General features: G+C 39.9%; 1 protein-coding gene across 3 annotated transcripts; it reads left to right on the top strand.

The window, feature by feature from the left end:
• The first annotated feature begins 17,551 nt into the window (after window positions 1-17,551).
• On the top strand, window positions 17,552-24,209 carry SPRY1 (sprouty RTK signaling antagonist 1). Of its 3 annotated transcripts, XM_035702042.2 has the most exons (3): window positions 17,720-17,886; window positions 21,994-22,815; window positions 23,133-24,209. In XM_035702042.2, exons 2-3 carry the CDS (start codon window positions 22,049-22,051, stop codon window positions 23,167-23,169), a joined length of 804 nt encoding a protein of 267 aa, XP_035557935.1. In that variant the 5' UTR covers window positions 17,720-17,886; window positions 21,994-22,048; the 3' UTR covers window positions 23,170-24,209. The 3 variants fall into 3 exon arrangements, with proteins under 3 accessions (XP_025276336.1, XP_035557935.1, XP_025276337.1); XM_025420551.3 differs by having other exon boundaries at window positions 17,552-17,886; window positions 21,994-24,209; XM_025420552.3 differs by lacking the exon at window positions 17,720-17,886 and adding an exon at window positions 20,312-20,597 and having other exon boundaries at window positions 21,994-24,209.
• Window positions 24,210-26,318: the final 2,109 nt, after the last annotated feature.

Here is a 26,318-nt window from a genome sequence, read left to right as displayed (position 1 = left end):
TTTCTTCTGGGTTTCTTGAATGGTAGAAATCAACAGGATTAGCAATGTTTGATTGGAAAATTGTCTTAAGCATTTACCCTTGTGATTTGTCTCTAATCTGAAAGGAAACAGCAGATTTATTAAATCACCATGTTACATTTTGTTCTTCCTACTTGGGAAAACCCCAAATCTGGAATTTAGATTGTGGTTTGTCTCATTTTCTACCTTTATGTCTTTAACGTTATACAAATGAGCAAATAATGTGAGAAGGGGATATAGGAGATATACTCCCTATTTTGTTGATGGGATAGTGAGTTCCACCCCCCTACAAAAGATGCAAAATGTATTTGAATAGAGAGATATACAAATAATTCATGTTAATAATTTGATTTCATTGTTATAAAAAACAGACGTAATTGTAAATTTCCCCCTTAGTCAATGAATTAGATCTTTCCTGTGAGGGCACCTGGTGGCTCAGAGGTTGAGCCTTTGGCTCAGGTCATGATCTTGGGATGCTGGGATGGAGTCCCTCACTGGGCCGCCTTAGGGAGCCTGCTTCTCCCTCTGCCTATGTCTCTGCCTCTCTCTCTGTGTGTCTCATGAATAGATAAATAAAATCTAAAAAAAAAAAAAAAAAAAAAGATCTTTCTGGTGAGAGAGAGATCCCTTGTTTAATTGCACAAATATGTAGATTGAGCCTCAGGCATCATACACATGCTGGGGATGTAATGGTGAACACAAGAGACACATCCGGCAGCCTCACAGTCTAGAATGAAAGAGAGATTTTAGACAAATTATTCAAACAAAAAATAATAAAATTGTGCCAAATTATGCAAAGAAGTCTAGTGTGTTGGAACATCATATAACTGCAGGAGAAACAATGTGCAAAGCTTCTGAGGTTAGAAAGGCCCTGGCACATTCAAGGAACTTTTAAGAATTCCAATGTGGCTGCAGCGTACAGGACAAGGATGTGACTGCAGAGAGAGGCAGGGGCCAGGGCACAGAGCCACCTCAGGCTGTGTTACAAGTTGAGACTTGGAGGCTGTGGACAATGAGAAGCAATCGAAACGTTTTTATGTGAAAACAAAGTAATCAGATTTGTGTTTTATTGGTGTAGTTTTTGGTTATAGGTGAGGTTTGGTGGGGCGATGTCTGGAGCCGAGAGCCAAGAATGAATTCTTGAGACATGTTCTGTACAAAATGGTGCTTTTATTAAAGCAGGAAGACAGGAGCTGTGGGCAGGAAGAGATGCTGCTCCGGGATTGTGAGCAGCAACTGACTACATACCTTGAGGTTGGGGGAAGTAAAGATAAGGGAAGTTCCAAAATGCTAAAAGAAGCCCCTGGAAACCTGAGGCCTTACTATTGTCAAACCAAGGTTGTTTCTCCCTCTACCAAGGTATTAACATTAAGACGGTTGGGACCTTGGGGCACCTGAGTGGCTCAGTGATTGAGCATCTGCTTTGGCTCAGGGCCTGATCCTGGGGTCCTGGGATTGAGTCCCACATCGGGCCCCCTGGCGAGGAGCCTGCTTCTCCTTCTGCTGGTGTCTCTGCTTCTCTCTCTGTGTCTCTCATGAACAAATAAATAAAATCTTAAAAAAAAAAAAAAAAAAGGACAGTTGGGAGCTTCCTGGAGGAATGTTATACGCTGCCTGCCTCTGTCAATGGGCTGCAGGCTATAAGGACATTTAACTGTATCTACCTTCCTTTCTGCCTTTGTTCCCCACATCATTTTGAAGATCACACTGGCTGCAGCATAGAAGCTAGTCCAGGTTAGAGTTGATACCTCTTGTTCTGGGGTGACAGTGCTGTTGCTGGAGGGACTTGGAGGGCTCAAGGCAAGTATAGGAAGCAGAACTGTCAGAACTTGGTGATTAATTGGCTGTGAAGGAGCAGAAAAGTCTTTTGATTTGGGCAAGTAGATGGATAGAGCTGCCTTTTTACAGAGATAGGAAATGCAAGAAGAGGAATGAATTCGAGTGTGAATATGAAGAGAGGATATTGTATGTTCCTTTTTGGGGTTAATGAGTCACAAGTGCCCGTAAGACATCCTAGTGGAATAAAACTTTTTCTTAATGGGTCTAGTGCTCAAAAGTGAAGTCCAGACCAGAGATATTTGGCATCATTTGGTCAAATATGATAAAGAAGCCACTGGAGTGGTTGGGATCACTTAGGGAGAACAACGCGTGGAGAGAGAAGATTGGCCCAGGAATAGGATGTCTAGAAACCCTGGGGTGGTCCCGGTTAACACCCATTGCCCCAAGATAATTGTTAATTGCAACCCTTTTATTCTCAAAAGTTGACCCCTTTTGGAGAACAAATATGTAGTCCCTCTATTTAAGGCAGAACCAGAGGAATGCCAACATTTAGAGCTTGAGTGAAATAAAAGAAAGAAAGAAAACTAGAAGCCAAAAGGAAGTAAACAAGGGCAAAATGATGCTGTTGAAGCCAAGGGAAGACAATGTCTCAAAAATTTTTGAATATGGAATTGCATAGGGTTTTCTCTTGGATTCCATAATGATGGAGTTGATGAGGGAGCAGAAGGCCAGCTAAGGACAAAGCACAAGCTGACACCCCCACATTCAACCACCATCCCCCAAAAGGGATATGTGTGACATTCCTCAGGCACTCCTCGCTGCTCTAAAGCTAAGGGTAGTTAATTTATAGAGACAGAGATTATAGTCCTATAGACAAAAGTCTCCCTCAGTTTACAAAATGTCTTAGTGATTTACAAGAAAAAAGCATTCTTATCAATAACCTAACTTCCAGAAGGAAATGCCCAACTATCTTAATGTTAATGCTTTACTAGAGGGAAAAACAACTTGACAATGACAAGGCCTCCAGTATGAAAAAAAAAAATGTGTAGAGCTTAGACATTAAAAATACAAAATAATTTTCTCATCTTGGCAAAAACATTGGGGAGGCCATTCAGAATGTTAGTATCAGTTGACTGGAATAATACTTAACTGCTTCTAGTTCCTCACTCAAGCCATGCCATTTCGAAATCTGCATGATTTTGTTGTGATTTTTGTTGTTGTTGTTGTTGTTGTGATTTTTATCCAGGCTGAAAATCCTTTTCCCTCCATCTTCTTTACTTTCAAGATAAGGTTCTAGTGCTCCAGGGATCTTCTTACCTAGGCATTCCTCTGCAGCTGGGTTCCCTCATCTGGCCCAGCTCTGTCCCCACAGCTCTGTTTAGGTTTCTGCTATTTTACAGTGAAATTTGTCTCTCTTCTTTACCAGATTGTAAATTCTCATTCTTAGACTAAATTCCTTAAAGTCAGGGACGGTGTCTTATTTATTTTTGTATCCTTGGCCACTACAGAGAGTTTTTATGCAGTAGAAACTCAATAAATGTTGAATTAAAGAAAAATGTAGGAGAGAAGAATCATTTTCTTTTTTCTTTTTATTGAGGCAAGGTGGATATAAATGCACAATTATTGAATTTTCATAAATGTAATTCAATATGACTGCAATCCTAATAAATAGACCTAGAACATTCCCATCATCCTAGGTTTCCTTGTGCCACTTTTCAGTCAATCCCTACTCATGATAGGTGATCACTGTTCTAATTTCTATTCTTATAGATTAGTTTTTGCCTGTTTTAGAAGTTTATAAAAATGGAATCATATGGTATACACACTTTTGTGTCTGGCTTATTTCATTTAGCCTTATGATTTTTGTGAAATCAGTCCGTTTTGATGTGTGTATCAGTAGCCCTTTCCATTTTAATGTTGAGTAATATTTCACTGTATGAATATACCACAATTTGTTTATACATTCTCTTGTTGATGGACATTTGGGTGGCTTCCAGTTTGGGGCTATTATGAATAAAGTTTTTATGAATAATCATAATACATTGTTATGAATAATCACAGGGAAATCTTTTTATGCACATATGATTTATTCTTTTTAGGAGAATATCTAGGAGACTTGCTGACTTATAGAGTCATAGGCTTTGTGTCTATGTGTGTGTGTTTGTGTGTGTGTGTGTGCTGTATAAAAATACTGCCAGACTTTTCCCAAAGTGATTGTACCATCTTTGTGTTTCTGCCAGCAATGCACAAGCATTCTAGTTGCTCCACTTCATTACCACCATTTGGTATTGTCAGTCTTTTATAACTTTAGCCACTCTAGCAAATAAGGTGGTATTTCTTTGTGGTTTTATCTCTATTTTCCTGATGAGTAGTAAATGATGCTGAGCAGCTTTTTGTGAGCTTGTTGGGATTCATATGTATTCTTTTATGATGTATTTAAATCTTTTGACTATTTGAAAATGTGGTCATTTGTCTTTTTGTTATAAATTTATAGTTCTTTATTCTGAATACAAATCAGGTATATGGATTTCAAATACTTTCTCCTACTCTGCATATTGCCTTTTTATTTGCTTAATAGTGCCCTTTGATGAAAAGAATTTTTAAATTTTGATGAAGCCCAACCTACTTTTTTATGTATAGTGCTTTTTGTGTCCTTTCTATGAAAATATTGCTTTCTCTCAAGTCATGAAGATATTCTAAGCTTTCTTCTAGAAGCTTTTTAGTGTTAGCTTTCATACTTAGGTCTATGACTCATCTTGATAAAATTGGAATTGGAGACCGACCTTTTTAATAATTCAAAAAGTGTGACGAAGTCACACTCCATTTGGTTGACCTTATTTAAAAAATATGCCATTCTCTTATAAAGAGACTCTGGTCATCATTTTGAATATTGTGTGGGCTTTATACTGTTAAAGTATAATTTATACATTTTGAAAGAAATACTAACAGGCCTGGGCAGATAAGCAAGAGACTAGAAACTCAATTACTGTGTTTTTTTCTAAACCTTTGTATTAGTTAAGACTCACTTGCTAAGTTCACCTTGATTTTTATGTCTGAGTTTTTAGGCAAAATGTGATGTTATAATCTGCTTACTTCATAGCATTGGAATGAGCATATAAAATGGTCATAAAGCCTTCCTAAAACACCGAATTATGTTATAAATCTTCATCAGGTAGTGATGATAAGTTGTGAATTGTATAGAAGTTGCTTAAATTACAGACTGTCCATAAATGTCAACCCAATCCCTGGTTTTGTGCTTGGGTATCTCTCTTGGACTCCAGTGTAGATGAAACTAACAACTTTTAAACCAACGTAAATGCATAACCTTTCTATGGCACTGCTGCATAATGAACAGTTTCAACCCATAGTCTCCTCTAATGAGTAAGGATTGCTACCGTGATGTATGCTCATGATCTTTACTGTCACAATGACCTGAGAGGAGGCCGAATAGTGATGTTTGCACAGGGCCTTATAAAAATACACTCATCAAATGGCACATTGTCATGGAGTGCAGGGCCACTCATTAATAACACTCTTACTTCAGGATCAAATTCCCTGTGTAGCATAAAAAACTCTCATTAATCTCATTAATTCAGAACCACTTTGCAATAATTCAGACCTGGTATATGTGATTCTTGTTCAGTAGAAAGGTCACAGTTAAAAATAGAAGGTGGAATTCAGAATGACTGCATTAAATAATTATGGGACAAGAAACTACTGTGAATTGCTCTTTTTGGATCTTTCGTTTTTAATATGGAATGTACAAGACATAAGTATAAATTTATTCTTTTTTTTTAAGATTTTATTTATTTATTCGTGAGAGATCCAGAGAGAGAAGCAGAGACACAGGCAGAGGGAGAAGCAGGCTCCATGCAGGGAGGCCAATGTGGGATTCCATCCCAAGACTCCAGGATCAGGACCTGAACTAAAGGCAGACGCTTAACCACTAAGCCACCCAGGTGTCCTGCATAAATTTATTCTTAATGATAATTTACTGTTTAGCCTTTTTGCTAGTTAAGATACCTCTCTCCTTCCTGCATTTCTTTTTCTCTCTTCTTTCCTTCCCTCGCTTTCTTCATCTGCAAACCCAAAACCCCAGAGTGCATGTGACCACACAGACTCACATGTATCAGAAGGAAAGAAAATGTGGCAAGAATGCTAGTCCACACTGTATTAGTGACATTTTCTGTATAAAATTAAAGGTAAACTTGAATAAGATGTAAATGCTTTGGTTTAAAAAGTAAAACCACACACTCTTAAAAAACATCTCCTGACATTTGCTTTTTCTTCATTTTAATAAACATTTTACTTGGTACAGTCTTTTTTTTCAACATAAATCCCTTAGAGGTAGGAAATACTTCTTGCTTTTGACAAACCATATAAAACATTTCAAGGCTAGTGCCATGGTTCTGAATGCTTAATGATTTTGCTTTGGTCAGAATGTAGGCAATGAAAGATGGGAGAGGAGAGATCTAATTTATGGAGGATGCTGAATACTTCATTTCTTTGATCACTATCTTCATAGTGATCTTCATAAAGACAACAATAGTGGCATGGCACAAGAGAAAGGGCTTATATAATGCACCTCTTGGTCAGAAAAAACACAAATTTCTCATATATTTTAGTGCCATGTGGAAAAGATTTTTTTTAAGCAGTTCATAATTATCATGTTTTTATATATATATAATGCTCTCTTGGTTATATCTATTAAATGATAAGAGGGCTAGCAAATTAATGGTCTGAAATCACTTCAGGAATTGTATCCCATACTCAGGTACTTTTCACTTATTTCTGATTTTGGTTTCATATCAACTATCAACTACCTAGGAACCGTGTATCCTGTACCTGATTATCAATGTTGTCCTGTTTCTTACACCTAATGTGTGTGTATGTGTGTGTCGGGAGTATAGGTTAATAAAGGAAAGAACGAACCCTTTTCTTTTTCACTTCTATGTATCTCTTGATTGAAACCTGATTGTTGGGAATCCCTGGGTGGCTAGTGGTTTAGTGCCTGCCTTAGGCCCAGGGTGTGATCCTGGAGTTCCAGGATCAACTCCCACATCGGGCTCCCTGCATGGGGCCTGCTTCTCCCTCTGCCTGTGTCTCTGCCTCTCTCTCTCTCTCTCTCTCTCTGTCTCTCATGAATAAATAAATAAAATCTTAAAAAAAAAAAAGAAACCTGATTATTTCCTGTATTAGGTATCACAAAAATAGTATTGAATTCAATGTTAAATTTGGGACCTTAAGAACAGTATTTTAGCCACTAAGATGCACATGTGTACAATGGGCCCTAAATAGGAATAAGATATCTTCAGATGTGTGAGTTGTGCTTATGATTTACCTCACAGGTACAAAGTCCCTATGATGGGCAAGGCAAAAGAAATAGGTATATAGGGAAAACCAGAGGAGCCAAAGCCTCAGATAGGTGCCATTTTTGTGAGAAATTTGCTATTGCCAAAGATGTGATTGTTTCCACTCCTATAGCAAGCAGGATTGTGGGAGTGGCATCAGGCAAGATAGTGAAAATCAGCTTTATGATATCTTGATTATCAGAGTTGAGATTCAGCACTATGGAAATTTGTACTTTTCTTTTTAAAATTTGGAACTGGAATACTTAAGTAAATTGTAATATAGTATCAGTGGAATATTAGTATTTAAAGTTTTTGGAAGGTTTTTAAATAATTAACTAAAGAGCTGGTGTTCCACAGTCAAACAAATCTATCTATAAATCTCAGCCTTGCCACTTGCAAGTTGGGTACTTGTTTTGGGTACATTATTTAATCTCTTAGAGCATCAGCATCTTCCTCTATAAATCATAATACTTAACTAATATGATTTTTGTATGGATTAAAAGAGATGATGCCTATCAAATTCATAGCAAAGGACTGTCACACAATAAACTTATAGGCATAATCTATAAAATATTATGGATTATCATAATTTTATAACAATACAGCAGAAAACAAACATATATGCATTTCTTCTCATTATTTAAACCCATCAGAAAACATTCACAGAAAAAGAAAAACACATCTTCCATCATCTGTGTTCTTCCACTTCCACTTTTTTTTTTTTTTTTTTAAGATTTTCTTTATCTTTTCATGAGACACACAGAGAGGCAGAGAGACACAGGCAGAGGGAGAAGCAGGATCCCTGCAGGAAGCCTGATGCGGGACTGGATCCCAGGATCCTGGGACTACGACCTGAGCCAAAGGCAGATGCTCCACCTCTGAGCCACCCAGATGCCCCTCCAATTCCACTTTGTGTTTAGCTAATTGTACTTTGTTTTCTGTCCTCATCTGCTGTCCTTATATGAGAAAGCCCTCTTTACCTAAACTTCTCTTGCAGTCTAACCCTGAGGAAGATGTGGCATTCCCCACTTCTCAGTTTCTTCCCTAGATGGTTGTGATGGATTCCTAGTGACCAAGAGCAATGATCTACTCTGCCCCTCCATCCTCTTTACTACGGACAAGATGATCTTTCTCATGTAACTCCTCTGGTCATGAATTTTTAGCTTGAGAAATGGATTTAAAGCTGTGTTGTGTGGAGCTGCCTTTGGAGAGTCCTCTTCCCCCACTCCGTCCTTCCTTCTTTAGTGCAGCACCCCATATCCCTTATGTATTTTGGAGTTTCATATAGCATTATTTTTGAAAAAATAGGTCACATCTAAAATGAGTTTGAGACCCACTCTTTTATAGGATAGCATGCAGTTACTTTACATGGCACAGTGTCCCCATGTTTCCTGACCCCTTCTTGGCTACTCAGACTTCTCTTAACCTTTTCCACCTCTTTACTTTCTGCTTTAACAACGTTGAATTCCTTAGGATATTCCCTGGTTATCTTGCCCTTTGTACTTTTGCACACACATTTAGCTCTTCTAGAATGTCTTCTCTCTGTTTTCTCCCCTCCCTCCCACCTCAGTTTTGTCTCCTATCCAACGAATCTAAGCTCAGTGTGCCTTTGTATAACATTCCCAATTCTCCCAGGTATATATCCATGCTTATATTTATTAGAATTATTGGTTGTAAAAAGCAGATACTGAGTCAGGCTGCCCCAATCATGAGATCTCATGGGAATCCAGGAAAAGAACCCCCAGTATAACTGCACTGCCTTAAGAGCCAAGGAGCTTTGAAAACATCAATAGTTCGATGAAATGCCCTGTTATTACAATTCAGCTATCTTTTTCTGTCTCCTTTTCTGTCTACCAACTAACTTCCTCACCCTCTATATACATGGGTTCAAATTCTTGTCCTGCTCCTTGTCAACTATGTAATCTTGGGGAAAATACTAAACCTCTTTGTGCATCATATGTACAAAGGTTAGATAAGGAAAGCACAAGATTACTGTAAAGATAAAATGCTAGGCACTGCATTTCATCAATTCCGGGAGGCAGATTTTCATCCACATTTTAATACTTCTGAAATTTGCTTGCATCGTATAATTACCGTCTACCAGACAGGAATTAAGTCATGAAGTAGTTATTGCCTACCCACCCAGGTGTAAACTTGGTTGTTATTCCTGGCTGCATGACTCGACAACTGCAACCTCTCCATGTTTGATGGGGAAACTATTTAAAGGACCATTTGAGGCAAGGCTATGAGTTCTGGCTATTGTCTGAAAACCTTCTACTGGCATTTGTGATAAGATTTTAAAAATGCTCCGGTATCCAAACTTGCAGAGTAAGTGTTAGTGGCTTAGAAGACATCCTCACAATAATGGTGGGGTGCCCTTTTAAGAATTGTTGCATCTTTTAAGAACTGCTGCCAATGTTCTTGATGGCCAGAGCATTATGTTGTATAAAAAACACTAGCACTGATGACCGAGTCAAAAGTGATTCAGAAGAATTTGACTGCGAGGAAGTTTTAGCAACCCTAATCTACTTATTTTGCATATATTTCGTTTCCATGTGTGCACAAGAATGATATATGACAAAAATCTATGTATAAATCAACATTAAAAGCCTTTTCAGAAATATCAGAAAGGGAGACAGAACATGAGAGACTCCTAACTCTGGGAAACGAACAAGGGGTGGTAGAAAGGGAGGTGGATGGGGGGTGGGGGTGACTGTGACAGGTACCGAGGGGGACACTTGATGGGATGATCACTGGGTGTTATTCTATATGTTGGCAAATTGAACACCAATAAAAAATTTAAAAAATAAAAAAGTAAGGATGCCTTGAAATAAAATAAGATAAAATAAAAGCCCTTTCAATAAATACAAAAGAAAATTCTAATGATAAGACCGCATCATGCCTTAGATTAACCTGCAGCATTTTTTCTTTCATAGTGGTCCGTAAAATAAAAGCATATCATACAAGTCATGACATCTTAGATTTGATTAGATGTGGTATTTTGGTTATTGTTACCTAATAACATGCATTTGCTTGTAAGTTTTATTTACCCATGGTCCTTTGTTGCCTTTTTCTTCATGACTTTGTAGCTTTATGTCATAAAATAACTGTCTTACTCTCTCCATAATTATCAGACTGGACCAGTGCATTCTTTCTTCTTTTTTTTTTTTTCCGACTGTGTTTAAGTCCTGAGCCCACCATAATCCAATCAACTGTGGGGCACAGTCACATAGTAGAGACTGGGACTGCTAGGGCTTCTCTAGGTATTTGTTGTCATCTTTGCATCACCAGCACTTAGCACAGCACTAATACATAGTTGCTGAATGAATGCATAAACTAAAATGGTCTTGCAGGGAAGGGAAGTTCAAGACTTATTTATTGCATACAGTTTGACAGTGAGTTATAAAGTTTTCAGTGTTTTTAAAAAATCACAATAGCATCTCTAACTGGCTATTATTAGTATTTGATCTCAATTTTTTATAAATAAAATTTGAGATCATTCTATAAATATAAATTTGAGACCTTTCATGGATTGTTTCTCCAGCATTTACACAATTTCCTGACTTGGGATAATTTTTCAGTAATCTCTCCTGTGCCCTAATTGATTAATTCTATAATGGAGCAAGCATACTGATTGATGTCTCTGAAATAGCAGGATAATACATTCAACATCTTACTCCTTGGGTTGGTCAATTATAGTTATAAACATTAGTGATCTCTTATGAATACGTTTCTCCCTGAAAGTCTTTTTCTTCCTATTTCTTTCAAAATTGAACAGAAGAAAATGTAAGAGATGATTACATAATACATCTCTAACTTTTTTTATGAATTCTGAATTCCTTCACTTTTTTTCTTTTTTTTTTTTTTTTTTTTTAGGTTTTTAACCTATGCATTTCTTGGTATGAATCATGACAAAGACTGGAAATAAAGGGGCAGTTTAAGTTGTTTGTTAACCACTCAATGAAACACTTGTAGGAACTACAGGTGTCTGAAGGTTAGAGCCAAAACCTGATCAAAGGGGGATGAGAACCCATGAAATAAGCAGCAAGAAAAAGAAGGCAGTATTGCATCAAGGGCTGAGTGTATTTCCATGTTCTGCAGGCACTGAAACAGGAGAACCTTATGAACCTTCACTTTGAAGGTTCACAACATTGGGGAAATTCTATAAACTTTATGTGCTCAAGTATCCTTGTAAGACTGGTTTATTCTACTCTATGTACTAAGTAAGGTCTATACCCAGTGTGGAGCTTGAACTCATGACCCCGAAATCAAGAGTCACATCACCAACTGAGCCAAGTAGGTGCCCCGTGACTGGTTTATTTTCAAAGTAAGTGTCCTTAGTGTAAGTGACCAAATTGGGTGTATTTTAGCATTCTTTAAGGTTTTGTTAAACCCTGTGGGCAAATCTTCAGTCTTTTTGCTATCATGTCATTTAACAATTAGGCATGTAATGACTCTTCATTTGAAGTTAGATCTGGCCCTTTCTCCTCTTTTCCCACTGCCACCCTGATCCAAGTTCTGGTTACCACTCATTAGATTACTGTACTCATCTCTAAGGCAGTTATCTGACACCAGTCTTTTCTTGCTGCAATCCACATAGACGAATATTTTAGGAAGATGTAACTCCTTCGCTCTTGATTTCCTCGAGATCAAATCCAAATCGTCACTGTGGCATTAAAATCCCTCTGTAATTGGTCCTTACCTTACTTTTCCAATTTGGACAGTTATGCTTTTATAAAAGAAGCCTTCCTTTCAGTCATGCCAGTCTTGTAAAACGTTGTGATCATTTGCCTATTGCCTATTTTCTCCTTCTGGTGTTTCCTTCTGCCGTGCCCTAAAGATAGGTTATCTTTTTCTCTTCCTCTCCTGTGAATACTACTTATTCTAGAATGAGATTTAAGGGGCGCCTGGGTGACTTAGTTGGTTAAGCATCTGCCTTTGGCTCAGGTCCTGGGATCCTGGGATCGAGTCTCATATCCAGCTCCCTGTTGAACAAGGAGCAGGGAGCCTGCTTCTCCCTCTCCTGCTCCCCTTGTTTGTGCTCTCTCTTTGTGTCAAATAAATAAATCAAATCTTTAAAAGAGAGAGATTCAAGTTCTTCCTATAATTAGTAATACCTTATATTTTATAACAGTACAAATTTATGTTATGTGTTAACATAAATAACTACTTCCTTTCACTCTTGATTCTCCCCATGGGAGCAAGTGATCCTCTAAGATTTTTGAACAGTTTTGTTATTTTTATTTAGGTAGGTTGTTTTTCTTCTTAGACTTTTAGTCAGCTTGAGCACTCATCTTAATACACTGGCTCCTATTGATTTATGGGTTAACAAAGTCCAAATCCATCTTCAGAAGGGAAATATTTTTCTAATATTGATATTACTTGTAATATATACACTATACCATATACAGTATTGATATACAAGATTGAGCTTATTTAAAAGAATGTGATGTGTAGGCCCAGATGCTATTTGTAATTAAGGATTTTAAAGAAAGATTTATCCAATTGTGGCATTGCTGTAAGAAGATATACCATTTCTAAGTAACCACTTTGAGTGGGAAAACATTTTTGGGTGTATATGTTGATTAAAAGTCAATATCATTACTTTATTATCTTCTCCGTTGATATTGTAACTTCAGATAGGTGCAGTGTCTTTTTTTTTTTTTGTCTTTTATTAGATTCTTCAAAAAAGCACCCAATGTATATAATGCATTTTTTGCAGTTTTATTGAAAACTGGTACCCTAAATCATAACACAATGTTGTAACTTAAGGGAAAAAAAAGACTACAAAAGACTGATCAATATAAATTGATGACTCCAATTTCTAGACTAACGCATTTTCTAGTTTTAATTGAAATTTGAAATGACTTCTTTCCAACAATAGGTGGCGCTTCACAGGTTTTTTTGTTGTTACTGTTCATTGAAATGCCCTGGCTGGATGACATACCTCTTTGCTATCAATTTTAAAAATTAGTACAAACATTAGATTCATATAGTACTTTGGTAATTGACAGAAATTATCTGTTACCATATCTGCCATACATAGTATCAAAATTAACATTATCAAAAAGAAGCAAGAGTATGAAAATATGTAGAAGGATATCTGCTTTTTTACCCTTCTATTTTCAATGTTTAAATGTTATCCAGCTATTTAAAAATATATATATATATTTGCTTTATTTAATCTGAATGATCACCGAGTTTACAAATTTCATAGAAGAGATTTTATTTGCAATGAACTTTATCTTAACTAGAAGTAAAATATAAATAATTAAAAACTCCAGATAAATGTTAAAGTGATCAAGGTTCATTTAGTTTCTTAATCTGAAATTATTAACAGCTGCTCCAAAATCCCAGTTAACACACATGCACGCGCACACACACACACACACACACACACACACACACAGAAATACAATTATTTAAACCCGAGGTGAGCCTTAGGAAAACAAAAGTAAAACTGAATTAACTTGAAACAATTATAAATAAATTCATTATTTAGGGATAAAGCACCTAGAAAGAGGACTTGAAACATTTCTTCATCATACAGTGTGTTTAAGGCAATGCTAACTCACAGAATTTATGCAGAGCTATAAAGCTTAGAAAGCACTGCATATACCTTGAGTCCACAGTAGCGCTACAATTTGGGAAAGTGAAGGATTGTTATTAACTTCAGGTTATTGATGAAAAAGTAGACTAAGAAAAATTAAGTGTAGATCACCAAGCTAGAATGTGGCAAAGCTGGGACCTGAACTTCCTATCATCTGACCCCTGCATCAGTTACTCTTTTCTCAATACCATGCCGTCTTCATACTTGTAGTATTTGACATAGGGACATTATGGACAAATATGGCAAGTTAGCTAAAGTTATAGACCATAATATAGAAGAATGATATAGTAAAAATTCAGATTTTCAATACGTGTGGCCTATCAATTATTATTAACACATGAATTTTTTTTTTACATGGAATTATTTAAAATGTTCCAAGAGAATTGCAAATCAAAGAAAACTCTAAGCATAAAGTCTTTTAAAAAAAATCTTGTAAGTTTTTTCTTTTTTCAGTATAGGAAATAAAGATTATAGTAGGTAAGCCCCTGGAGATGTTTTACGTTGTTTTTGTTTTAATGAAAACATGATATTGTTTCCTTGCTGTTCTATCTTTGGGGGCAGTTACAGGTTTAAATTAACCTACATTCTTAAACATTTGTCTCTGAAGATGAAGATAGCAGTAAATCGTTATGGAAATGAGAGATTGCTAACTTTTGCTAAATCAAAGATTATACTATGTGATCTATTTATAATGAGGGCATTCAGAAATCAAATCAGTAGAAGGGATGGCTAATTTTGTTTTCTTGTGAAAAAGAAGAACAAGTTAAGGCTCAGAAGGAACAATTAATATTAAGGAGGAGGATAGAAGAGAGGATTTATTCTTCAATTGGCTAGATAAGAAATGAAGACTGTTTTGTACTAGGGCAAGATGTTTCCTTATACAACCTTACCATGTGGATTTAGTTAGTAAAATCTTTGATATATAGTAGTGATGCAGTTTGTCTGAACTCTTGTCACTTTGATTCTCTGTAAAGGCATATGACACTTAAGGAATAGAGGGCAATTCAGAGCCCTTCCATGTACATTTCTTTTTTTTCTTTCTTACAACTTGAAGAAAAATAGAATCACTTGTGACAAAGTACATAAATGATTAGTTGTAGAATTATAGAGTGGACAGAAACTCTACAAATCATTCAGTGCAATTTACTCAATGTATTGTTTGATTTGCCCACTTCCAGAATTTGAAACCAATACGGAACATTTGTGTTTCAAATAGGGCAGAAGGATGAGAATTAAGCTTATGAAAATAAAGAGAATGTTTATGGAAAATTTACAGAATAGGTTGGTCTATTTCTGTCAACTACAAAGACTGTTTACAAAAGGAAACTGAAAATAAAATGGCCTATCCTTGCCAGCTTTTCTTGGGAAGTATAGTAATATAGTGACTATTGCCCTAAAAGGAAAGTACAGACTTACTTCCATTCTTGATTCTTCATTAATTTATTAGATACTTATAAGCTATTTTACCAACTTATGTGATTATTTTGTTTCTCAACAAGATAAAAGATTATACTTTTTACCATGAATTCACAGAAACATAGGGAGAATTAATAAGGTATTATTTTTCCAGAGCTTGGAACACATTATGTTTCTGCTACTTTGGCAAATAAAGTAGATAAATGAGTAAGTTAAGCTTCTCAGTACTATACTCTTTTTTTTTTTTTTTAAATCACTAGCAGTTGTGAGGAGTTACCAGATTGTTTTTTCATTTTATTTATTCTTTTTTCAAAAATCAAATCAGCAGAAGAGATGGCTATTCTTGTTTTTACACGAAAGTGAACAACACATCAGGAGTCACTCTTCATTCCACCTTATTCTTCACAAAATTGATTTTATTCTTTTAGACATATCTTAATTTTGAACTGAAAATTATTGTAAGATTTTCCCATGCATATTTACATTGTTTTTCCTTTCCAGGAAAATTTCATGCTCCCCTTATCCATTTCTAGCTAAGGCAAACTGAAATTAAACCTACTAAATAAAGAACAAGGTCTATTTTAAGCTAAAAGTTTAGAATTTTTACCAAGTCTTCTGAGTTGTAGGCAATCAAAAGATTTTATTAAATGTCTTCTAGATCAAGGTGGCAAGACAATATCTATATTTATTTGTAACCTAATATTGAAAAACATATTGATGTATTTTATTGCTAAATGATGTAAAGGGTCATTGGTCAATGTGGTTTCTTGATTTCTAAATAGAACATGACCCATGATGATGGTGTTATAGATAAAACTTCACAGATTTAATTTATTATTGTAATTCAAAAATACTTAATCACACAGATTGTAATTCAATACATCTGTGGTTGAAAGAGTTTGAAGCTTATTTGTAACAGAAATCTTTCAACTATATTTTAGTAGGATTATGGAAGTAGTGTTCAGTGCTCCCTCTCCTGGTTTTATCATATTGGTGAACTGACCTCTCATCCTAAAATTGTGGTGATAGCTGAGAAGACAACTTTGAAGAACCAAACAGAATGCTCTGATATGATATTCTATCTCTGATTTGACTATTCCAAGTCCATTCATAATGGCCAAGAAACCTATGCATCATTGGTTAAACTTCATTGCATCCCAAAATATGAGATCTAAGAAAAAAGAAAATATCTACAAAAATCTACAAAATTGATTTTATCCTTTTACCCTATTTTTTGGGTTTATAGTAAGAGTGAATATGTAGCCTTTTGGCCTCATTCTTTTTTTTTTTTTTTTTTTTTTTTTTTTTTTTTGCTTCATTCTTGTTTTATGTTATTTTCTAGGGATGCTTTCTTCTTGTTGATGGTCTTAGCAATGCCCTAGCTTCCAAAAGAGGTTAATCCAAATACAACTTTAATGTTTTAAAGTGCTCAAACATTGAAAGTCTAGAAAACACTAGTTTCAACAGAATCATTTGTTATAGTAAAGAAGGAGCTTAAGCATTGAAAATTCCCATACCTAAATTTATACATGGTTTAGATTCTGGAGTTTTGTTTTGTTTGCCTTATTTTGTCAAAGACTAAGCTACTTATATCTAGTACCTGGAAAAAATACTTCTCTACTTACTATATATATTTTTGCTTTTTAGATATCTTTTAAAAGGCTCTGTGGAGCCTTAACTTTCACATATAGTTCTCCTCACTGCAGCATAAAGTACACAATTTTTATAATAAATGTCTAAAATCCCATAATTTGTAAGAAAACAAAAGGTGAGTTTCCTACTGATTAAAATACTTTTTCCCCCCAGTAACACAACACATATCATTAAGAATTATAAAACTTCTTGGTAAATTATTTCTATTTTAATTGATTTCCAGTTGGCTGATTTTTAAAAATAAATGAGTTGGTTGCAGGTTTTTTTTTTTTTTTCCAAAATTATGGAAATCAATTACAAAATTGAAGGAAGTTGGGATTTTTAAATTCGATTTTTAGGAAATTATATCACAAGACAAGGTAGAGCACTTACTATAAAATCTACAGCAGGAAATTTCACCTTTATGAGGTAACGTTATATACATTTGCAGTAAGGAGTGTCGCCTTTTGAACTTTCACATTTCACACATTCTGAATTTGGCTTTAAATAGTAACTGTAACGTTACATTATCATCTTCTTAATATCAATATACATTTTCTCTCTAGCTGATCAGAAGTGTTGGCTTGGCATACGACTTTTTTTTTATCTTCTTTTATTCCTCAAAACTATTTTCTAATTCAACCTTAAAGACAGTGTCCGCCAATCCTTTGACTGAGACTGATGACGAAATTTAAAGGGTTCTTCTGTGACAAACTGCACTTGTAGGGTCTTTAGAGGCCATCTCCAATTTTTAGAGGATGTTTATCACCCACGAGTGTACAGGGCAACATTTCCAAGTTGGTACAGATGCACGAGAGGGGAAACGACAGTTGGAGAAATCCTGTTCCAGGTTTTCAGGCAGCCCGAATGATTGACATATGATATCACTGGAGGCGTGTCCTGGAGTGGAGGTGGAGGTGGAGGCGAGCTGAAATTCTGCGGAGCTGGAGTGGGATTGCTCTGTAAGGCACGCAGTGGTTTGCAGAGTGATAGCAGCAGACAGAGCTCCTTACCCTGGATAAGGAACAGCTACAGTCGCTGTAAATGTGCCTGAAAAGCAATTTCCAATCTTTGCGTTAGGTAAGAACTGTTTCCTTCCTTTCATTCCGTAGGTATTTTAGGAAAGCTTAGGTGAGAAATGCTGGCTTTTGCAAGGAACTGAACATTTCTTTGAACTCGCTTTAGATCTAAGATTACTGGTTGCATTTCAAATTACCAGTAGCATTCCCAGTGCTAAAACGAATGCTCTTTAAAAAAGTAAACGCTACCGCTAAGAGGAAAAAGTAGGATCCTTTTCTTTTCTTTTCTTTTTCTTTTTTTTTTTCCTTATCCGAACAAGTCTGAAGTCTGAAACGGTCGGTTGTGTGAAAAACAGGGTGGTTTTTGCCGAAGAGGGGCTGGCACTCGGTGTGTGGACCAGTACATGTTGGTTTAGGCATTGTTGGCGACCGAATCCCGAGCGGAGCGATTGTTTAAAACCTGAATTTCCCGTCCCCTGTGTATTGATTTCCAATGCGCAGAGGCGTTGCTTGAACGTTGTTTGAACTCCTGGCATTCCAAGGGGCAAAAGCACTTCGGCAAAACGTGCAAGACTGCATGTTACTTTGGTTCGCTGCTGACACGCCGACTGTGCGCCGGCCTGTCAATCACTGCGAGCAGCAACAGCCAGCACATGGCAGCGGGGCGGCGGGCGGCGGGCGGGCGGGCGGGCGAGCTGGCGGGCAGCCCACCCCGCTCCCCGCTCCCCGCTCCCGGCTCCCGGCTCCCCGCTCCCCGCCGCCCGCGCGGCGCGTCCCGCTGCCTGCAAAGAAAGGGAAATTAATGTGCTGTTGTGTTTTGTTTTCCAATCGCCGATCCTCGGGAGCAGGCGTTCCGGCCGTGGAACCGGAGGGTCGGAGGACTGGGAGCGCGCGCTGCCCGGGAGAGGCGGACCCGCCAGGACCAGAGTCCCGGGGGCCGCTGTGCCCCCCACTTGCCCAGCGCGCGGGATCGGGAAAGTGCCTCGACCTGCGCGGGGGGGGGGGGGTGCACGAAAGACGACGCCCCGCCTCTTCCCTTGGGAGGAATCCCCCCCAACCTCGCACCCTTCACCGCCACCCCTAAAACAGCGGGGCTAAAAAGCAAGACAAAACAAAACAAAAAAACCCAGAATATCCCCCGCACCCCGCCCCCCGGGGGAGCCGCAGCCCCAGCCTCGCGGGCGTGCGCTCCCGGGCCGCGCCGGGGCCTGCTTGGTTCCGCGAGGCGCCCGGAGACGCCGGTTCGAGCCCCGTCCCCGGCGCCGCGGAGTCTCGAACGCCCGTGACGTGGGCTTTTCAGTCGTCGGGGGGCCGCCGCCTTCCTCGGCCGCGGGGAGCGCTCGGACCCGAGGGAGGACTGTCGCAGAGCACCGCGTGCCCCGGGGGCCCGGCCCGCGCGCTGGTCTCTGCCGTTTTCTGAGACTCGAGAGCCCTCTCGCAGGGGACCTTTTTTCCCCTTCCTGTTCTTTCTCTCCCCCCCCGGCTCGCGGGAAGGGGCTGCGGGAGAAGCCCGAGGTGGATGCGCCCGCGCCGCGCGGCGGGAGGGGGGTCCGCAGGAGTGTCCCCCGCAGCCGGGAGGGGGGTTGGCCCGGCCTCGCGTCCTCCCCGCCGCGCCTGATGCGGGTCGCGCCGCTCCGGCCGAGGTGAGTGTCCCGCGGCCTCCGGGCGCCGGCGGGGGGCGGGGGCGGGCGCGGGCGCCGCGCGGCAGGTGCGGGCCCCGGGGCTCGCGGCCAGTCCCCTTGAAGGGACGCCTCCGCGCCCAAGCGGGACTCGGGGCGCCTCGGGGGGTGTTGCCTCCGAGGAGCTGCCTCGCGCCGGCGGCGGGCTCCCGGGCGGGCTGTGGGCGCGGACGCGGCGGGGGGGGGCGGGGGCAGGCGGGGAGCCCCGGAGCCCCCCCGCCGTCCGCGCCGACCCCTGCACAGAACCAGGCTGCGCCCGAGCCCGCCGCGCCTTCCTCCGCGTTTGGCGGGGCGAGGGGAGGGGAGGGGAGGGGAGGGGAGGGCGCTGCCGCTTTAAAAACGGGAAGTCCGCCCTCCTGAGGTAATGGTAACCTCAGCCTCCTCCCCTCCTCCTGCCCTGCCCGGAGAGAGGGAGCGAGCGAGAACTTGTTTTCATTCATAACTTTTTCCTTTTCCTTCCTCTCCGTCAACTATTTATTCGCCGCTCCCCTGCGCTCGGGTGCAGAGGGCGCAGCTCCGCCGCGGCAGCTGGCGGCGCCGCAGCACTGGGGAGCCTGCCCGCTCCTCCACGGGCGAGCTCGGCGCCCGCGCAGCCCCGGGGGCCCGCCACGCTCCGGAGGAGGCCTTGGGCGGCGCGCGCGCCGGGGCGGGCTGGAAGCGCCCGGGGCTCCCGGGAGGGCGCAGCCGCGAAGGTAGCGGCCGCCGAGGCCCGTCCCCGCGGGCGGCGCAGGTTGCCGGGGACGCACCGGGCGCCGGCGCCGCGGGGCACGGGCCGCCCCGCCTCACACCCGACGCGCCGCGCGGTCTCCCTGGCCGGGGGCCTCCACGGACTCGGGTACCACGATCGCGTGAAGCGCAGCGTCCAGGATGCGCCCGGCGCCCTCGCCCCGCTCCCCGTAGGCTCCGTGCTCCTGGGCGTGTGGGATCTGCCCGCGTGCCTCGGGATGCTCCGCCCCGCGAGCGCCCGGCTGCGAGCGCTTTGCAAGGAGGGATGAGGTCTGCGTGTGCCGAGGCTCGGGCTGTGCTCGCAGCCCCGGATTGCGGCGCTAGACCCGGCGGGTCGGCAGGGCGGTCCTCCTCTAGCTCGGAGAAGGTACAGTGGGACCCGGGGCGGGGGCGGGGGTCTCGGCTGCGAGGACGAGGGTCGGGACTCCGGGACGTCAACGTGCAAGGCTGGATCTGTCGGCTTTCAGCCCAGTTAATGCTGGAACGGACGTCTCGCAGCCTTATCCCTGAGGCTGGGGTTTCTGGCTCCAGAGTGGTAGTTGAGAATGGACCTTTTTTTTTTTTTTTTTATTTCTTCTTCTTCTCGTTCTTGAATTGGAATGGATCTGTGGACGTCAGGAGGAGTCTGTGTGAGAAATATTCTGGCTTGCTGTTAATTGAAAATGGAAATTCAGTGTTTTGTTGTGTGTGTGTGTGTGTGTGTGTGAAGAGTGCATCATAAATTAGAAGTAACTTACTCTTGGTGTGGACACATCGGAGATGCTTATTTTAATCAGGATTTTACTGTACTGACGACAAGAAGTACGTTGATTCAGATTTGGCAGTGCTTTTGAAAATCCAGATCTGTCCTGTAAAGACAGATTTTAAAATGAGAGGAAATGCAGGCAATTAAAATGGCCAGGATTTCTCCATACTACTTTAAAGGCCTGATACTTGTGCACGAAAGTTATCTTGTTATGTGAGTGAGCCCTTCATTTAAACTTTAAAATAATCCTTTCATGATTTCAGATATGAATGCTTTTTAACATCACAGCGTTGTGCGCTGAGTTTTGTGTGCGTGCTTCAGAGCTATAAGACCCTGAGAACTGTTCTCTATATTCACTTTTGCATCTTGTAGATGAGTAATGAGCAAGCCTTAAGATCCTGGTTTCTGTGGAAAATGCCCTCTTATTTTGAGATTCCATTTTATTTGCAGTCTCCTGGATTTTTTTTTTTTTTAACGCGTGCAGTATACCTCGACTAGTTTCCTTATTATCAATCTAATGCTTGTAACAGCAAACAACAGAAAGGCAGAAGCATCAAAGCCATTCTTAATTTTTTAAAAAGTGGATATTTTCTTTTATGGAAAATACCAGTGAGCTAATGCTGAGCTTTCTCTAGATGAAAGCTATTCCAGGGCCTACACTCAATATTCCCTAGAAGGGCATACCCCATTTTAATTATTTGTTAGATTCACAAACAGGAAGACCATACTTCTTGATTCTGCCTTTTGGAAGTTGAAAAAAAACTTAATTTTTATGGCATGGGGTCTCTTGCTTGCATTCTTTTTCTATGATGTGGTCCTCAGCCTCTTGGAATTGGACCCTGGCCAGGACCCCAGCATCATTGTAATCCGCTGATGAAGGAGATCATTACCAGGTGGTTTAGGCAATTTGTGACTTGACAGGATTCCCCCCCCCCCCCCAAAAAAAATGCTTCCTGTCATTTATTTTCTTTCTCTGTTTTTTTTTTTTTTTTTTTTTTCATCTTTGGTTTCCTTTTAGGATTTCAGATGCATGCCAGGTTTCTACTGATTGCCAGAATTCGAGATCACTACACATGGATCCCCAAAATCAACATGGCAGTGGCAGTTCATTAGTTGTGATCCAGCAGCCTACATTGGATAGCCGTCAGAGGTTAGACTATGAGAGAGAAATTCAGCCTGCTGCTATTTTGTCTTTAGACCAGATCAAGGCCATCAGAGGCAGTAATGAGTACACGGAAGGGCCATCTGTGGTGAAAAGACCTGCTCCTCGAACAGCACCAAGACAAGAAAAGCATGAAAGGACTCATGAAATCATACCGATCAATGTGAATAATAACTATGAGCATAGACCTACAAGCCACCTGGGACATGCAGGACTCTCAAGTAATGCCAGAGGCCCCATTTTGAGCAGATCGACCAGCACTGGAAGTGCAGCCAGTTCTGGGAGCAACAGCAGTGCCTCTTCAGAACAGGGACTGTTAGGAAGGTCACCACCAACCAGACCAGTCCCTGGGAATAGATCCGAGAGGGCAATCCGGACCCAGCCCAAGCAGCTGATTGTGGATGACTTGAAGGGTTCCTTGAAAGAGGACCTGACACAGCACAAGTTTATTTGTGAACAGTGTGGGAAGTGCAAGTGTGGAGAATGCACAGCTCCCAGGACCCTGCCCTCTTGTTTGGCCTGCAATCGTCAGTGCCTTTGCTCTGCTGAGAGCATGGTGGAATACGGAACCTGCATGTGCTTAGTCAAGGGCATCTTCTACCACTGCTCCAATGATGATGAAGGGGATTCTTACTCGGATAATCCTTGCTCCTGTTCACAGTCACACTGCTGCTCTAGGTACCTGTGTATGGGAGCCATGTCTCTATTTTTGCCTTGCTTACTCTGTTATCCTCCTGCTAAGGGATGCCTGAAACTGTGCAGGGGGTGTTATGACTGGATCCATCGCCCAGGCTGCAGATGTAAGAACTCCAACACTGTTTATTGTAAGCTGGAGAGCTGCCCCTCCAGGGGTCAGGGTAAACCATCATGATTTTTGGAAGTGGGTTGGACCTCCTGAACTTCTGGCTTTCAAGCTGTGGCTCTTAAAAAGATTCTATTAGATACTGGTTTTATTTTCTTTACAATTTTCCCGCCTTTCTTCCCCTGTTCCCAAGGTTTGACTCATGGATCTTACTCTTCTCAAACGGATGATCTTCAGTAAGAGTGGACTGTGAAACTGCACCTGGTTCCCACTTACAGCAAGAGCCTCTGCCATCCACTGAAGAGGGTATTGAGAGCTAGTGGGCTTTTGTGTAGCCTTTTTGTTCTGCAAGCAGCTTTTCAGAATTGTTGTATATGTGAACATACCTAGCTAGACACCTACCCAGTCACTCTACAGTGATTTAGAGCTGTTTTTGATTGGGTACTCTGGGAGCAGGGAAAATGATTTTTAAAGAAGCGACGTTTTTATTGCTTAAATAAGCTATGGTATTAAGTCTGTCTCCAGTTAGGGCTATCTTCATAGCATTGGACCCTCAAGAAGCGTGGGGGATATATTTTTGTTATAACATAAAAATTTTTCCTTTAACCACTGCCCTTTACTTGCCCCCAAAGTTCTCTCTCCTCAATTTCTTATTCTGCAGATGCCAGGTATTTTTCTTTCGTATGTAATCTTAGATTTGCTTTACAATGTAAATCTTCACATTGGAGATATATTGGTTGTATCTTGCTCATCTTTATTCTGGCTTTCATATTTGTGAAGGATTCAACTGCCTTCCTTCCACACCCCACACTTTTTACCAAATTTCTCATCATTGAGGGCACTTGGGTAACTGAAGTTGATATTTATAGCTGATCGATCTATAGGTGTCACAGAATTATGCTGCCTAAAGTGATCTTGGCCCCTTAATGGTCCTTTTGGTCCCTTGGTGAGTTAACAGCTGAGTAATTCTAATTTTTTTGTGTGTGTTTTCATCGCCTTAACCACAAATTGTGGTGCTTTTTGTATATTTTATGTATAAATCACAAAGTTGAATTCTGACTATTTTTAAGACAAAAGTCTGTTAAACTTTTTTATTGTAAAGAATATTTATTATGCGAATCTCTATTATTTTATGATATTTATTGCAAAAGACTGTTGAAATGTACTCATGTCTGAATATAACAAAATATCAATACATAACGGAAAATAAGGTGACACGAAGAAAGTACATATGTTAACTATAATGCAGAAAATATATTAATTAATGAAACTGTCTCTTGATTCCTTCATTTATTAGCCTGTACTATTATGGTGGTGATTTTTGTCATTTGCTTTGACTCTTTCTTCATATGCACCCATTTTATTTCTTCTCTTTAACGTACTGAATCTAGACAGAGGTGAGCTCTAATTTTGAACTGGCTGTTTCCTGGAAAAGGCATTAATCAAAATTTTGTGATCCCAGTTGTTTCAACAAGTGCCGTAGTGAATCACTTTATAAAGTGAATGTTTTTTGCAATTAATATTAATAGTCGCTCCCTGCTTTGGCTGTTTTGTAAGCAAGATGTTTTGTGTATATCATAGATTTTTGGAATGGAACTTACCTGTAATTTTTCAAAAATGTTCATTTTAATTCTCGGGTTAATCGAAAATTAGTCTTCAACAGTAAAACTTAAGGAACTTAGTTCTGTAGGTATGTTAGGGGTTTCTGGCACTGTCACTTTAATAAAACATTCTAGATGTTAGAGTGCACCAAGGAAATACATCACATTATCAAAGAGATGTTTTAAAAACATTCCCGTCCCTACCTTTTCATTTTCTTGAAGTCTTAATGTGGTCTGATCAAGTTACATACGGTCACACTCTGTGGAATAAGAAATCTAAGGGCCTGAAACTTTATATAAAAGTAAATATTTTTATTTTTTAGTCTACTGAAACCACTCATAGCTAGAATCTTTGGGGCCTGATAAAATTTTATGTGAATCTTCAGACTCAGTTTTACCAACCTCCCATGCCTAAGTGGTATGTCAAACTTGAATAGTTCTCTGCATTTCAGAATAAGATGGTGACATAATTTGAACCCACAGTTCAGACTACCAAAATTCTTACCTGGCTTTTTTTGTTTTGGTCATTGTTTTTTGGGGTGATTTGGCTGCTAGTTTTAGGAGTACGTGTTCTTTGTAAATAAGCTTTGATTTTGTTTTAATTGGACAAGGTATGAGTGATAGGAACTTGTTTAATGCTTTTTCTTAAGCCACTAAACCTACTAGTTGGCATTGTGACACACCTGATATAATCAAAAAATTTCTCTGTGCTCTGAAAGCAGGAACATTTTAGAAATGAATATTTGTTTTGGAGGCTACTTCATGATCTATAGTATTTCAAAATGTGAAGTTATTTTCTCGCATAGTCATTATGTAGTGTTATCACTGGTCCCTTAATACTGGGTTTTTGGTTGAGATTGGCTCCTTAATGAAGTGTATAAACACAGGCTCCCTCAAAATACTGTGTAATTTTTTTCTGTTATTCAGACTCAGTATAATTAGGATCTGGTATAAGAGCTGTCTGTAGCTATAATAGCCAGACTAAGAAGCTGTAGCTTTTATTGAAAGAAATTTATAACTTTTATGAGAATGAGGTATGTTGTGGAGTTTTAACTTCTGGCTATATGCAGAATACATAAAAATGACAATATTAAGATGGTGGTCTGCTGCTGCTACATGCATTCTGGCATAATGTCAGGCCCATATTTGAAAGTAGCATTATGTTAGAAGTTCAGACTTCTGACAAGCTTGTCAGGTGTCAAAGCATAAACACTTTGAAAACTTCCTCCTTTGTGATGGTTTAAACCTAGGAGGAAAAAAATATTAGAATTTGTCCTCATAAGTGCTTATGAGTCCTAGGCTTTTCAACCTAATATTGATCATCATTTTAAAGTGCTAAGGCTTTGAGAGCAACCAGCAAGCAAAGCTGAAATTCCTTACCGTGCCACTATAACTTATTTGATACTTCTGAATGAAAACATACCATGTAGATGGGATATCCTTCTTTCCTTCTTCCATGATTTTGTCCTATTTCTCAACTACCACAGCTTAACAGAATGAATATTTGTGTTAAGTAGTTCCTTTCCAGTATATTTTCTGACTGCCAATTTTTTCATTTCAGAGTTTTATTTAGATAATTTAATTGTGAATAAAACCAATATGGGATTTCTATAATTGAGTAGTTTCCTGTCAACAGAGTTTATAAAATATGACCCAGCAGGAAAATTAAATGTGACAAAGTAGATATACTTTTTGTGAAGGCTTAAGGTGAAACCTTAAATTATAGTCTGTAATAATCATTTTTGTTATTCAAAGTCCAAGCCATAGAAAATTCCAGT

This window comes from Canis lupus, chromosome 19 (genome assembly GCF_003254725.2).
Source record: "Canis lupus dingo isolate Sandy chromosome 19, ASM325472v2, whole genome shotgun sequence".
Lineage (NCBI taxonomy): Eukaryota > Metazoa > Chordata > Mammalia > Carnivora > Canidae > Canis > Canis lupus.
The sequence above is the reverse complement of the archived record's forward strand: the minus strand, read 5'-3'. Positions and strand labels throughout refer to the sequence as shown.